The 13990-nt window shown below is 57.5% G+C and overlaps 1 protein-coding gene across 4 annotated transcripts in view; it reads right to left on the bottom strand.

Annotated features, from left to right (window-relative positions):
* Nucleotides 1–910: 910 nt before the first annotated feature.
* LOC102152446 (coronin-7) overlaps nucleotides 911–13990 on the bottom strand; it is a 58567-nt gene continuing 45487 nt past the window's right edge. For 2 of the 4 annotated variants that reach the window (XM_038540550.1, XM_038540552.1), the window contains 19 exons: nucleotides 8827–8881; nucleotides 8332–8389; nucleotides 8109–8254; nucleotides 7938–8030; nucleotides 7662–7793; nucleotides 7031–7157; nucleotides 6600–6775; nucleotides 6007–6115; nucleotides 5812–5898; nucleotides 5588–5730; nucleotides 5404–5508; nucleotides 5239–5324; nucleotides 4057–4198; nucleotides 3871–3960; nucleotides 3159–3275; nucleotides 2766–2901; nucleotides 2266–2357; nucleotides 1684–1750; nucleotides 911–1548 (listed from right to left, as the gene is read on the bottom strand). In XM_038540550.1, coding sequence (XP_038396478.1) covers nucleotides 1487–1548; nucleotides 1684–1750; nucleotides 2266–2357; nucleotides 2766–2901; nucleotides 3159–3275; nucleotides 3871–3960; nucleotides 4057–4198; nucleotides 5239–5324; nucleotides 5404–5508; nucleotides 5588–5730; nucleotides 5812–5898; nucleotides 6007–6115; nucleotides 6600–6775; nucleotides 7031–7157; nucleotides 7662–7793; nucleotides 7938–8030; nucleotides 8109–8254; nucleotides 8332–8389; nucleotides 8827–8881 — 2023 coding nt within the window. In that variant the 3' untranslated portion in view covers nucleotides 911–1486. Of the gene's footprint in view, nucleotides 1549–1663; nucleotides 1751–2265; nucleotides 2358–2765; nucleotides 2902–3158; nucleotides 3276–3870; nucleotides 3961–4056; nucleotides 4199–5238; nucleotides 5325–5403; nucleotides 5509–5587; nucleotides 5731–5811; nucleotides 5899–6006; nucleotides 6116–6599; nucleotides 6776–7030; nucleotides 7158–7661; nucleotides 7794–7937; nucleotides 8031–8108; nucleotides 8255–8331; nucleotides 8390–8826; nucleotides 8882–13990 lie in introns of all 4 variants that reach the window. The other 2 variants (XM_038540551.1, XM_038540553.1) reach the window with 2 other exon arrangements.

The raw sequence follows: 13990 nt of genomic DNA, 5'->3' as shown, positions 1-13990 counted from the left end.
GCATCAGCACTGGCCACCGCCCCCCCAGGCCCTGACCACTAAGCTTGGGCCCGTCTATGGTTTGTCCCCTGTGAACAGCTCTTGGAAGTGGAATCATCCTGTCTGTGGCTTCTGTGTCTGGCTCTCAGTCCCCTCTATTTTTACCCCCAAAGTTCTTACTCATCGCCTTCTGCCATATTATAGAATTCATTTATTTTATGTGCGCTGCTTATAATCTGTTCTTTCCCCCAGAAGGTGGATCCCTGGTGGGCAGGACTTTCCTCTTTTCTCCACTCTTGGATGGGTGGCCGGCACGTGGGAGGCACTCAGCACACCATCACTGAATGAACATAAATTGGGCTGCCCTGGATTGTTTTGGACCACCGCCCTCTCCTCCAACTCTCCAAATTTTCTTCCCTCAGTGCAGTGGCTGCTCTTCCTTTTATCTGAAGTGTTCTCTCAGCTCTGTGGCTCAGTTGCCTTCAGGTCTTGCCTCTCTTGACTTTGCACACCCTGCTCTCCCTGCATCTCCGCAGCTCCCTTTCACATAATTTTTTTGTGTGTGTGAATTAAGCAATCTCTATGCCCAACTCACTACCCTGAGGTCAAGAGTTGCACGCTCTACCAACTGAACCAGCCAGGTGCCCCTATTTTGTCTTCCTTACAGGTCTCCTTACAGTTTGCTTCTTTGCACACAGTCTGGCTGGCCTGCACAGGAAGACTCTAACAAGTACCTTGAGAGGCCCGTTCATCACCATCCAGAGCAGTATCCATGTGCTAGATGAGTGAACTAACTTGTAGCAGCTGAAAAGGCTTCAAGAACAAAGTGAGGCCCGGGGCAAGGGGGAACCCAGAGCCAAAATGCCCTCACACATACTCCTGTCCCCTTCCCCTTCCAGTCAGCCAAGAGACCACAGCAGCACAAGAGGTGGCCAGTTTAAAAAGTTTAATTGCTGAAAACATCCAGGGTATATTCAGGCCAGTACCTGAGGGGTTCACCCCCCCCCTTAATTGGGCCATCAGCTCTGTAATGCTCCCTTTCTCCTGGTTTCAAACCTGAGGAAGAAGGCAGCTGGTCCCTGGCCCCTGAGACTGGTGCTGCTCCAAATGGCCTGGCAGGGGGCCAGCCCCCAAGGCTCTTGACTAGAGGTGGAACAGCAGGCAAGACGGCATGGCACATAATGACTGAAGGTGCTGGGCAAAGTCAGCTCAGGCTGGGACCAGCCCAGGAATGTGCTACAGACCCCCCACTCCCTTCCCACCCCACTCCCATGCCCCTGGCTCCACATGCTAGCAGGCAGCTGAGGAAAAGCAGCCAGTCCCATAGAAAGCAGAGGTGCAGACAATCCACAGGAGTTGCAGCAGGGCCCAGAGGCCATAGAAGTGCCCAAGGCCCAAAGGAAGCCAGGGCTTTTGGGACAAGGTGTGCCAAGGCCAAGGGCCATCTTCCAGTTGAAGGGTGACATGTGAGGTGTGCGGGGGGGGGGGGGGGGCACACCAGGTGCTTCTAAGAGGTGGCAGCGGCAGGTGAGGCTAGAGGTAGCTGGTGAGCTGGTGGGCAGGCTAGTCCTGCGGAGATAAACCAAAGGGGAAGGGTTTAGAGGTGGAGAAAGGAGGGTGGTGCCTGCTGCAGGGTGAGGGAGGGAGGGAGGACGGAGGTGCCAGGGCCCTCTCATCCACTCACCCACTCGTCCTCGTCCACACCTTCAAAGGAGTCCTGGGGGAGCGGATCCTCCCGGTTCCCCAGCTTTGCCACCATAGCATTTAGCAGCTAGGAGAGTAGACAGGAGAAGTGGTAAGAAGGAAACAGAATAGGACTTCTAACCCCAGGAACACAGGACCCTATACTTCAAATCCCATCCATCAAGGTTGTGAAAAAAGCCATTTTCATCAGAGCCATGACAAAGTGGATGCTTTTCACAGAAAAGCCATCTCAGCAGAGAGCTAGAGGCAGGCTGACTCGCAGCACTGGAGTCCCAGGGCAGCCGTCTCTGCACACTGCCTCAGACGCTCAAATATGTGCCAGGGTCCCAAAGGCACTTGGCTCTGTTTGGATTGAGCCAGGCCGGAGGAAGCTTCTTCTGCCCTTCCCTGGCTTCCTGCATCCTGTACCCCATGGGTCAGCTTCAGGGCTCTGGAAGATCTCCCCAACGAGCTGCCAAACCGAGAGAAGTGGGACACCGGCTCATGCCCCAGCCTGGGTTGTACTAGAGAACTGAAGGCAATCACCAGGTGCAGCCAGGACCCCGTGCATGCCCACATTGGCCAACCCTCTCCTGGGCCTACCTCTTCCTTTTTTTGCTGGTCTGACTTCTCTTCCAGGTAGATTGCTGAGGATGGGACCCGTCGGGCAGGGGCTTCACGGGGAGCCTGGCTCACTGGGGCGGGCAGGCACAGGGATCAGATATCAGAGACCCCTCCTGCCACAAGGACTCCTCCCAACCCTTTGGCACCATTCCCTAGGGAATCCTGTGGCAGAGACCCCAGAGGAACAATAACAGCTATTCCACCTTCTGTTCACAAGGTCTGCTGTGGGCACCAGGCAGTGTGCACATGCACACATGTTCATGTTGCAGTGGGAAATGTGGAAACACAGACCCTGGACCCTGCCCTCAAAAGGCTCCAAGTCTGAGCCTGGAAATGGAAGCACCCCACTCTCAGGAGTGCTGGAGGTTTCTGTGTGCCAGCAGGGACAGAGGGATCCTGGACTTGGCTCCCTGCCCTTTTCCCCCATCCCCACCCACCGCCCTGCTTCCTACTCACCACCCGCCAGATCCTTGTCCTACCTGGGCTCATGCCAGGGGGCTGCAGGCTGATAAGCCGGGGCTGCCCATTAGCACCTCCCAGCCAGGCCTTGGCACTGAGCACTGGCTCCCAGCTCACAGTTGTGTCTGGGAACACATCATCTTGGAAGAACTCTTTCTGTAGGGAGAGGAAGGGGCTACCCTGCAGCACCTGCCACAGGCCCAGGGCACACCAGCATCCCTTGGGAAGGGGATAAGGAAAGACCCAGGACCCCGGTCTGGGGTTTCTGCCAGTTTTAGAATCTTAGCAAAGTAGCTGTATCCGTTACTGGCCCAAAGAGCAGTGAAACAGGACAGTTTGGTGATAGGGCCAAAGCCCCTGATAGAGGCTGAGAAGGGAGATCCAGTGTTGGGGTGCTGGACCCCTAACCTCACCCTGACTCGGGGAAGCCGAAAAGCAACAGGCTCCAGGGAGGTCTGGCGAAGCCGCAGGCACCGGGCAAACTCTACTTCCCGCACGTCACACTCTGTCTTGGGCAGGAGGATGAAGCCCTGGGGAAGCAGGGGACTCTGAGCTGACACCTGGGCCCTCACGGAGTGCCAACGCCCCTTACTGAGGACCCCCGGAATGATGGCCTGTCCCTGAACGGTGGTGTGCTGGCGGAGGCCCAACAACTAGCTCTCTGGAGGAAAAATGCTCTGATCTGTAGCCCTGATTAGCCTCTTTCTATGGTGTAAAAACCCCCACCATGTCGATCTCACACCACTAACACAGCTTGTTCAATGCAGAGTTGGGAGGACGTGTGGGAGTACATATGACACCTCTACTGATGGCTCCCACACGTACAAAAAAGCCGGACAGCACAAATAGCAGTAAAATCGGCTAAAATAAGTAAGCAATACACTGAATGTTTACTGCCCTGGCTTTTAATATAATTTATTTGTAGGTTCCCATAACTTAAGATTTTACGGTTTAATTTCTAATAATGGTGGAGTTTAACAACCAGCTCCTGAGAGCTGCCGGGCACACCCTGGCCCAGTGACCTGCTGACCCCACAGGCCTCTGCACTTCCCTATCTGACCGGGAGAGGGCGGGGGAGCCCTGTGTCCCACAGATAGGGGAGGACCCGGAGGCCCACAGGCTCACCTTGTGGGGGTCTGTCGAGGTGAAGCTATTGCACTCCAGGAAGAAAGGAGCCTCAGGGAGCAGCTCGTACAGGAACACACGGGTGTCACCCTGGGTTGGGGGTTGGTGAGAGTGAGGCAGCCAGCTAAAGCTGCCTTCCTCTCCACCTCTCCCCCACCCACCACCCCTGCTTGCACCCCAGCCCACCTTGCCCGTGAGTAGCACCAGGCTGGTGTCAGGGTCATAGCTGGGAAGCAGGGTCGAGGGAGCCACGTCCAGCCCCAGCACTGCCAAAGGACCACCGGCCAGGGCCTCGGCGGGGTATAGGAGCAGCTGGCGCTCACTTCGGCTGCAAGGAGACCCAGGGAGCAGAAGCAGGTCCTTAGAGCTGCAGGGGCCTAGGTCAGGGCAAGGACTCCACTCCAGCAAGCATCCTGACCTTGTCAGGCCAGGGGTCCTGAGGGCTTTGGAGCCTGCAGAGTGCCTCTGTCCATTCTCTTTCCTTTTTTTTTTTTTTTTTTTTAAGATTTTATTTATTCATAGAGACACAGAGAGAGAGAGAGAGAGAGAGGCAGAGACACAGGCAGGGGGAGAAGCAGGCTCCATGCAGGGAGCCCGACATGGGACTCGATCCAGGGTTTCCAGGATCACGCCCTCGGCTGCAGGCGGCGCTAAACCGCTGCGCCACCGGGGCTGCCCCATTCTCTTTCCTGATCCAGCTCTCAGAACCACTGGCCTGGTGTCATGCAACAGTGGCCTAACCTGCTGACCTCATAGCAGACTACTGCTCCCCCTGCTGCCCTCCGACCCTCCTCAGCACAGTCTAACACCAGCACTGGTCTCGTGGCCACCACACTCTGCTTCTCATCCTTTGCCCTAGCCATGTGGTCAGCTTCCTGGCCTTTCCATCTAGACTTAAATGCCCTCTTCTCTGGGTTTCTGGTTATTAGTTTCTTTGTGACTCAGTTCAGATGACATCTCCCTTAGGAAGCCCTCTGTGATCCCTCCTCCAAAGTGCCAAATACTCATCCCTGGGACCTCTCCAGTAGGCTTGGTTGTTTCACATTCTTTACTTGGTCCCCACCAGGCATGGGCTCCAGGCAGCAGGGAGTGGCTCTTATCCCTCTGGGTCCCCAGTTGACTCATTCTTCCTCCCCACCTCCCTCCTTCCCTCCCATCCACCCACCCACTCATCCATCATCCACCCACCCATCCACCCATTCATTCATTCATCCATCCATCCATCCATCCATCCATCCATCCATCCATCCTACTAGTGAGTAGGAGGAATAGCTTCTGATGCCTTAGAGATGTATATGTGCCCAGGGAAGCAGCACACAATTAGCTGCTTAAGTCTCAGGATGGGGATGGTGGTCCCAGAGTCCTTACCTGTCAAAACCAGACACCAGCAGACACTGACCATCACACACCCAGACCACACGGGCTCCGCGGGCGCCCTCAGGCCCTGGGCCTTCCTGTGGGGATACAGCACATGAGGCCCAACAGCAGTTCCTCAGGCAGTTCTGAAGGTTGCATCCAGTGCATCTCGCTCACCTGCAGGGGCTCGGGGCCACCCCGGGGCTCATAGACCCGCAAGTACCCATCCTTGCAGACAGTGGCCAGATGCTGTCCGCTGGGACTCCAGGCCAGGCTAAAAATCTGGAGGCAGGTGCAGACAAAGATGTGAGAGGTAGCCTCTAGGCCTCTGGGTGGGTCCTTGCCCCCACAGATGTCCTACCTGGTCCCGGTGGCCCTGAAGCCTCAGCTGCTCGGCTCTAGCCTGCAGGTCCCAGATCCGAATGGTAAGGTCATAGGAAGAGGAGGCCAGCAGGTCGGCTGCCAGTGGATGGAAGCGCAGAGAGTAGATCTTCTCTGTGTGACCTTGGGGTGAGGTATGGAATAATGCTGAGCCCCTCAGGAGTCACCACCTGTCTCCCAGCCCCCACCCTGGGCCCAACTGACCTGTGAGCACAGCCTCAGGTGTCGTAAGCACTTCCTGCAGGCCCTCTGGGGGCACCCGCCATAGTCGGATCCTGGCATCCTCCCCGCCTGCAGGGAGTGCAGGCTCATCTCTGCTGTGCCCAAGACCTCCAGGCTCCCCCTACCCTCCTTCAGATCCCTGGACCCTCCCTTGAACCTAGTGCCCAGCTTCCTTACCCACAGCAAGACGGTAGGGGTCAAAGGGGTCCCAAGCCAGATCAGTCACAGCTGCCCCATTCTGCAGTGTGGGCAGTGCTGTGTCGGGCAGGCGGCCAGGCTTCTGCAGCTGTGGGAGGTATCCCCACCCAGAGGCCCATCAGTAACAGGCCGGAGAGCTCAGTCCCCAGGGGCTGCAGGGCAAGCAACATGCCTGGGCCCCCACCCTCTGCAGCTGATGCTCCACTGCTGGGTGGCTCAAGCTCTCTGCTTTGGCCATCTTGTGCTTTGAGCCCCAAGTGCCCACTGTAAGGTCCCAGAAAGCAAGGGGGGCAGCGTGGAGTGGTGGAAAGAGCTCAGGCTTGGGGCCCAGGCAATTTGGGTTCAAATCCCAGCTCCACCACTTACACAGCTGTGTGACCCAACAGGTCACAAACCTCTCTGTGCCTCACTGTGCTCTTCCATCTGTAAAATGGGGATAAGATGGTATCCCTGCGGGACAGCTGACAGGACTAAAGGGGATGCTCAGAGAGTGCGAGCCAGTGTGGATACCCAATGCCCTTAGCTTCCTACAGGGCCTAGAGGGGGGCACTGTGGTGGGTGGTGTCCCTCACCTCAAGCACAGCCACCTGCCCACCACTGCTGAGCAAAGGCACGGCCACACGCAGCCGGTTGGCACAGAATCCGTCACTCTCGCCAGGCGTGGTGAGGTTGAGCCCCTTGAGGTTGGTGATGTGGCTGTCTCGGTGCAAGACAGTGCCCTGAGCATGGCGGAACTTGGAACTGGGACCTGGCAGGCGGCAGGGACAGAGCCCCATGAGGATGCCCTGCCTGCCTGCCCGCACACCTGCAGGGGGCACGGCCTATGTCCCAGCCTCTGCCAACACAACTCGTGCCCTGGGAACAAGCCTTGAGAGCCCAGGACTCGAGAGAACATCCAGGCTGCCCTCTTCCTTGACACTCGTTTCATCCCACAAGGACAGGTGACCCCACCAGGAGGGGAGGAGGATGTAGACAGGGTTAGCTCCTGCCCTGACACACTTACCCAGCAGACTCTGTAGGGACCTCTGGCTGGGGCTGGTGCCGATGCCACTGGTGCTAGAGAGCGAGGGCCCCAGGCTGGAGGGCGTGGAGGGCGAGGCAAGAGAGCTGAGTGGGGAGGAGAAGCCCTCCTGGGGAGAAGCATACTGGGTCAGCCAGTAGGCCCCCGGAAGTGTTGGCCAAACCAAGAGCAAGACAGGGCCCCTCCTCCCGGGCTGTGGGACACCATGGGGGCATGAAGCCCACTGTGGGGTGCCAGGTGCCAACACCAACGCCGACGAGGGCCGGAGGTAGCACAGGGCAAGCTAAGCTTCAGACTGTGGGGAAAGAGGGTGGCAGCTGCCAGCTTTAAGCTCTGTAGGAGGACAGGCCCAGTGCGGCTAAGATCTGCCTGCATTTCAAGAGAAGCCAAAAATCTGGATTTTTCTGTGAAAGTCTTGCTTTTCATGTGGTTGCTCAATTTAGAGAAGAGTGCGAAGTTCTTTATTTATGCTTCACGAGTTCCTCTCTGTTGCGCTTGACAGCTAAAAAAGGCTCAAAGACCAGCAGGCGTGCACACACACTTGCCAGCTTTGACTCAGGGCACCACTGCGGCCGCGTGATGGGGAGGACAGGCAGACAGCCCAAGCACTCACGCTGGGGTCCGTGTCACCCACAGGTGTCTCTGCAGGCTGGGCTGCATCCAGGGAGGGCTCCATGGGGGGCACCAGGCAGGAAGTGAAGCTGGGGTGGGGCCGGTGAGCTGGGTGGAGGCTAACCTTCTGCACCTGTGGGAAGAGGCTGGCATTTGAGGGAGGGAGGAGGTAAGGGATGGGGGGACACGGGGCAGCTGAGTTAGCAGAGAGCTGGACTGCAAAGCCGTGCATGGGGCTGTTGGAGGCCAGGAGGGGCCAGCCAGGCCGTAGCCCTACCTGCTGGTTGCTCCCAGCCCACCAGGCATGGGGGTCGGAGGCGGGCACACAGCCTGCAGTGTCTGGGAACAGGTCCTCGTGGAACTCCACAGCCTGGTGGCAGATAGGTACGTGGCCCGTGAGGTCCAGGCCTCCCAGGCCCTCCGAGGCCCTCACCCTGGGCCCCCTCACCTTGCGAGGCACGTGGTAGCTGACAGGCACGATGGCTGTGTTGCTCAACTGCAAGACGCGGAGCACCTCACAGTTCATGATAGCCAGCGCCCGCCGGGGTACAAGAGCTGCCCCCCGCAGCACGCTTTCCAGGAGGCACTGGGTCACTGTGGGGGACACCGCAGAAAGGCAGTCAGCGAGGCTGGGAGGGCGGAGGGGGAGGGCGGAGGAGAACAGGGCTCACCTGGGCTCAGTGCTGGCTGCTGGGGCAACACCTCATAGCAGGACAACCGACTCTCACCCTGAAACAAGTCCAGCCTGAGTGCCGCTCGCTGCTCACACCCTGATGGCCCGGCGCATGCTCCGGGTCTAACACCAGCTCCTACCGCCTGTGCTCTGGACTGCGTCCTTGGTGGACTTCACATGCATGCAGTAAGGACAGGGCACATTGAGGATTTATAAAGTGCCTGCTGTGTGCTGACACTGCTTGATTGCTGGCCCTATCCACAAAGCTGACATTCGTGGGACTTATAGTCATGCCCACCTGAAGGCCACTCAGCCTGCCAGGGGTGGAGCATGGGTAGCACTACTTTGGCTTCTCTCTGGGGGCAGATGGCATCCCGGCATCCCACCATCCCATCTCCCAGCTGGCTGGCCAGGTCAGACTGGGATGGACCTGGCAAGTGAGGGCGCCACCCTGGGGGGCTGATGTGGACAGCCACTCCAGCTTCTTGCTCACCTTTCCTGCCAGGATCAGGAGCCCGGAGTCTGGGTCCAGCAGGAGCATCAGAGACCTGAGTGGGAGAGGGCTAGTTGGTGGGATGGGCAGCTGGAAGCTGTCAGCCTCATGACTCCAACCAGGGGCTCGAGCCAAGCACCACACTGGCCAGGAGTGGCTGTACCCAGCCTGTCTGCTGGGACCCTCCACCTTCTCTCCCTGTGCTACCAACACACTGACGCCCAGCACACCCCCATGTCCCAGCCTTTCTTGCCCTGGGTCCTCCATCCGCTCACCTGCTTTGCTCCAGGACCTGCATGCGTCCTGGGCATAGGTGAGCTGGCCCCTCTTTCTACACCTCAGTCCTGAGGTCCATTCCAGGCTCAGCAGCTCCAGAAACACCCTACGTACGCTCTGTCCCTGGTCCCACCTTGGCCAGCCACGGTACCAGGCCAGAGTTACCTGGGAAGATGAGTGGGCATGCCAGAACCAGGGACTCCCTCCAGCCCTGCCCAATGTAGTCAGCCTGGTTTGGGGACACCCCCTCAGATACCCCCAGGCTCCTGATGAAATCTTAGAGACTCAGAACCCCCCTCAGGATGACTTCAAGCCTCTGAGCCCAAGCCTAAGGCAGGGGCTTAGACCAGGGCCTCCTTCACCACAGTGCTCCCCTGCCCTCCCCATTCTCCGTCGTCACTCTGTTCCCCAGGTGGGGCTTTGGGTGGCAGGCAGGGGCTGGGAACACAGGGGCAGGCTGGAAGCCCCCAGCACCCCTGCTGCTCTATGTCAGGCTCCTCTAGGCCAATGGCCTATCACTGTCCAGGAGAACTTTGACAGGTGCCTTCATCTGTTTGTTTCTTCTCCTGGTCTTAGTTTCATGTCCCTGGGAACCCAAGGGCCTGGGCACTGACCCTCAGACAGAACCCCTTCCTCACTGTGGTCCCAGCAGTCAGAGGTCACCCAGCTGTGGCAGCTGCATCCAGCCCTCACCCAGGCAACAAAAGGCACTTTCCCCCCTACCCCTGCCTGTCCATCCCCTTCTGGCCAGCTGCCCAAAGCCGGCCTGCTGCCCACCTTCCGCCCCCCACCCCCACCTTACTGGGAGCCACAGTGTGGGCTGGGAAGCTGGGTGGGGCCCTGGGTGTCTCCACAGCTTCCTGAAGTGCTCTGGGCCAGTCACCTGTCTGTGAGTAACAAGGTCTTTAATTACCTTGGGCGGGCAGGATGAGCTGGCCTCAGAACTGCCCTTCTTGACCTGGTCTGACTGTTGCCTTCTGTGGGGGAGCAGAGGGACAAGGTGGGTGCCTGACCTGAGGTGCCCCCCCACACTGATGCTGGCTCCATTGGGGTTGGAAGCAAGTCCTTTCAGTGACTTTAACAAGACTTTCATTCGCTCATTCATTCATTCCCTATCATTCATTCCTCTGCTGGGCTGCTCTGCATCCAACTCCCTGGCTCAGCCTGCAGCTGTGACCAGAAGTGAGTGCAACAGACCCTACCTCTGTCCTCAAATTGCTCAAGGCTTGGTCTGAAAGGCAGACACAGCCCCACCCCCAATACACACACACATAAACACACACAAAGGAAAAGTTCCCTGAGGCTACAGGGCAGGGGGCAGGGGGACCTGACTTGGCTGGCCACAGGGGAGGGGCATGTTCCCTGCACCCCAAGGGTTGAGGAGGCATCAACCAAGTGGGGAGAGTACCAGGCAGAAAGAGCAGAAAGGACCTGCAGGTGTGGCAGGGTGATGCATGGTCCATCTGAGAAATAGGGTGAAGGATGATGTGGCTAGTGGCCTGGGCAGCAATGGTGAGAGGCTGAGCCTCAGGATGGCATGGGTAGAGGCCAGACAGAAAGGGGCCTGGCACATAAGTCGGGGAACTCTGCCTCCATCCATCGGACAAGCAACAAGAAGTGGAAGACACATCTTAAATGAAGGGGGACAAGATCAGACGTGTGCCGAATGGAGATCACCATGTGGAGATACACAGGAGAATGTGAAAATGAGGTGATGAGCTCAGGGCAGCATCTGAGAGCAAGTGGAGTGCCTCTTGAGGCCCCGCTGTCACCTTGGCAAGAACTGGGGAATGGGCCTGTGGGTGGCGTTGACAGCTCATCTGTGCTCTAAACCACCCTCCTCAAGATGCTCCACCTGGCCTCCCTGCACTCCCACTTCATCAACCCCAACTGGCCAGCCCACTGACTCAGGAGCTGGGGGGGGGGGGTGCGGGGCAGGGGCAGGAAGTCACGGAGGGCAGGGCTGGCTCCTCCAACAGGTCAGGCCAGTCTTCCAGGCCTCAGTCAGAGCCATCCACGGCACAGACCAGGAAATGGGGTCATGGCACCCAGCCCCCAGGGTTGGCCAACAGCTGGCATGGGCCTGACCCCGGGCTTGTAAAGAGAGCAAAGCCAGGTCTGGGTCTGGAATGCAGAACATAGTTCTGGCTTGGCAGAGGACCAGACGTGGTAAGAGCTGGCACTGGCACCCTCCTGCTGCCATGGTGTGGGGTAGGGCTGGCATCTAGGCCTGTCACTAGAAAGGACTCTGACCCAGGTCCAGGGGTCTGCCCTAGACCCAGTCATAGAAGGTCTAGAGCCCAGATTGGGACCCTTTAAGTCCAAGTCACAGAAGATGCTGGACAATGGTGGTGCTTGGTCACATGAAGGAGTCAGCACCTGATAATCCCATCAGCTTTCCCAATATTCCTGAATTAGCCCAGGAAGTACTATCTGTCAGGAAAAACAGCTTTAAGAGTTTTCCGGTTCTATGTGCCAGCCCATCTCTCCTCTTCATTTTTATTTATTTATTTATTTTTATTTTTTTTAAATTTTCTTTTTTTTTTTTTTTTTATTTATGATAGTTACAGAGAGAGAGAGAGAGGCAGAGACACAGGCAGAGGGAGAAGCAGGTTCCATGCACCAGGAGCCCGATGTGGGATTCGATCCCGGGTCTCCAGGATCGCGCCCTGGGCCAAAGGCAGGCGCCAAACCGCTGCGCCACCCAGGGATCCCCTCTCCTCTTCATTTTTAAAAAAATATTTTATTTATTCATTCGTGAGAGACACAGAGAGAGACAGAGGCAGAGACATGGAGATGCAGAAGCAGGCTCCCTTGTGGGGAACCCTATGCGGGACTCGATCCCAGGACTGCGGGACCACACCCTGAGCCAAACACAGATGCTCAACCACTGAGCCGCCCAGGCGTCGCCCATCTCTCCTCTTCAGACCCACCAACCCAGACATCCTAGCATTGCCACTGGTCAAAGCAGTCCAGATCCCTTGGATCTGTCCCTGTCACCCAGGCTGTGCAGTTGGGACCCCGCCCATACTGGACTAAGCTCACACTCCCTTGCCTCCTTAAGAACCAGGTTCTTTTTTTTTTTTTTTTAATATTTTATTTATTCATGAGAGACAGAGGGGGGGGGCAGAGACACAGGCAGAGGGAGAAGCAGGCTCCATGCAGGGAGCCTGACGTGGGACTCGATCCCAGGTCTTCAGGAGCACAACCAGGGCTGAAGGCAGGCGCTAAACCACTGAGCCACCCAGGGATCCCCAAGAACCAGGTTTTAAGGGCAGGTGGTGGGGTGCCTTGATCCCCTATGAGAAGAGAATGGGAAACTAGGGAGGGAGGTCCCCTAGACACTACCCTTGCATCTCTGGGTGAGTAGGAACATGGCATGTGTGAGTCCTAGCTCAGACCTGGAGTGAGGGAGAGACCCTTTAGTCAGGTGGGGTCTATCAGCAAGAACTGGACACAGAGGCAAGAAGTTTTGGGGCCTGTCAGGAAGTCCTATTCTTTGGGGAAAGTCAGGTGGGGTTGCTCAGAGCACCACCCCCCGGGGGCATCTGTGGACCTTCCTGAGAGCTTTAGGGGACACAGGGCCATCTGACCAAAACCACACAGTACTGACCATAAACTGAAATGTTTCAGGAATGTGAGTGAGTAAAGTAGCCTGTTGGGAGACACCTGGGAGTGGTGGGGACTGGGGCAGCCAGTGCCTCCATCAGAGGGGGCAGCTACCACTCAGTCCTTGCCCAGAGTTCCTATTCAAGGCAAGCTGGGAAGTCCCGTTTTAATGTGAAACCACCGGATTTTTCAATGTTGGCAATGGCTTCAAAGTTTTAAAAAGTCCCAGACAGGCCAAATGAAATACACCCGAGAGCCAGCACTGGCCCAAGAGCAAAGGTTCACAAGCCATGCCCCACATCTACATATACCAAGAAAAGCATGTAGTGCAGGCTGGCTGGAGGGGATAGCAGGTATCCCAAGGCCCTCTGAAAGGGGGAGTTGAACAGGTCCCTAAAGGCGCTGACCCATCACTCTGACCACAAACATGGAGGAGGGACAGAGCATTTTCCTAGAATATTCCAAGGCAGGGGATTTTTCTGGACTAGTCTACCCCCTGGCACTGCCTCCCAACCCTCCTCCCCCCAGGGCCACCTTCAGCAACACCCAGGCCCCACCCACTGATGGTGAGGCCCAGCCTCCCACCCCATCCCACCCTCTCCAGCACTCAGGTCATTTCCCCTTCCTGTGTCTCAATCTTTTCACCTAAAATGTGGAGAGGGTGGTCCAGGAATACTCACCTCCCTGAAGGCCCTCATTGCTAAAAGGACCCCAGAACTCAGATTTAGCATTAGAAATTGTATTTAGGAGGCTCTCGGAGGACTCTGTGTGGCCTGCCCAAAAGTTTTTGAAATTGGGATTAGCTACCAACAATAACACATTGAGAGATTTCACCTAAAAAAAACCCAGATTTCCAGTTTCTCTTGAAAAACCTCAAACTCTGGCAGACTGGGGCAGGTCACAGGGGCTGAGCCCTTACACTGACTGACCCCCAGTTTCCCTACCCACCCATCCCCACCTCTCCAGGTGTCCGTAACCCAAGGGGTCCGCCTGCCTGGTGTGTCATAGGTATGTGGGCTTGGGACTCCTGGCGTCGATATTCTCTTTCTTTTACAAAAAACAGGGACCCGCCCAGGGTCACACGGCAAACCGCTGGCAGAGCAGCCGGGCGCGCGGCCCCCCGCCTACCCCCCGCGGGCCCGAGGCGGAGCAGCGAGCCTCCCGCACCGGCGACAGGACCCTTGTGCCGAGCGAGGAGGCGGGTCTCCGGAGGCCCCGCCCCCGCCCGAGGCCCCGCCCCCGGCCCTTAAAGCGCGACCCGCCTCCCGCGGGCAGACTC

Source organism: Canis lupus, chromosome 6, assembly GCF_011100685.1.
Source record: "Canis lupus familiaris isolate Mischka breed German Shepherd chromosome 6, alternate assembly UU_Cfam_GSD_1.0, whole genome shotgun sequence".
Taxonomy (NCBI): Eukaryota; Metazoa; Chordata; class Mammalia; order Carnivora; family Canidae; genus Canis; species Canis lupus.
The sequence above is the reverse complement of the archived record's forward strand: the minus strand, read 5'-3'. Positions and strand labels throughout refer to the sequence as shown.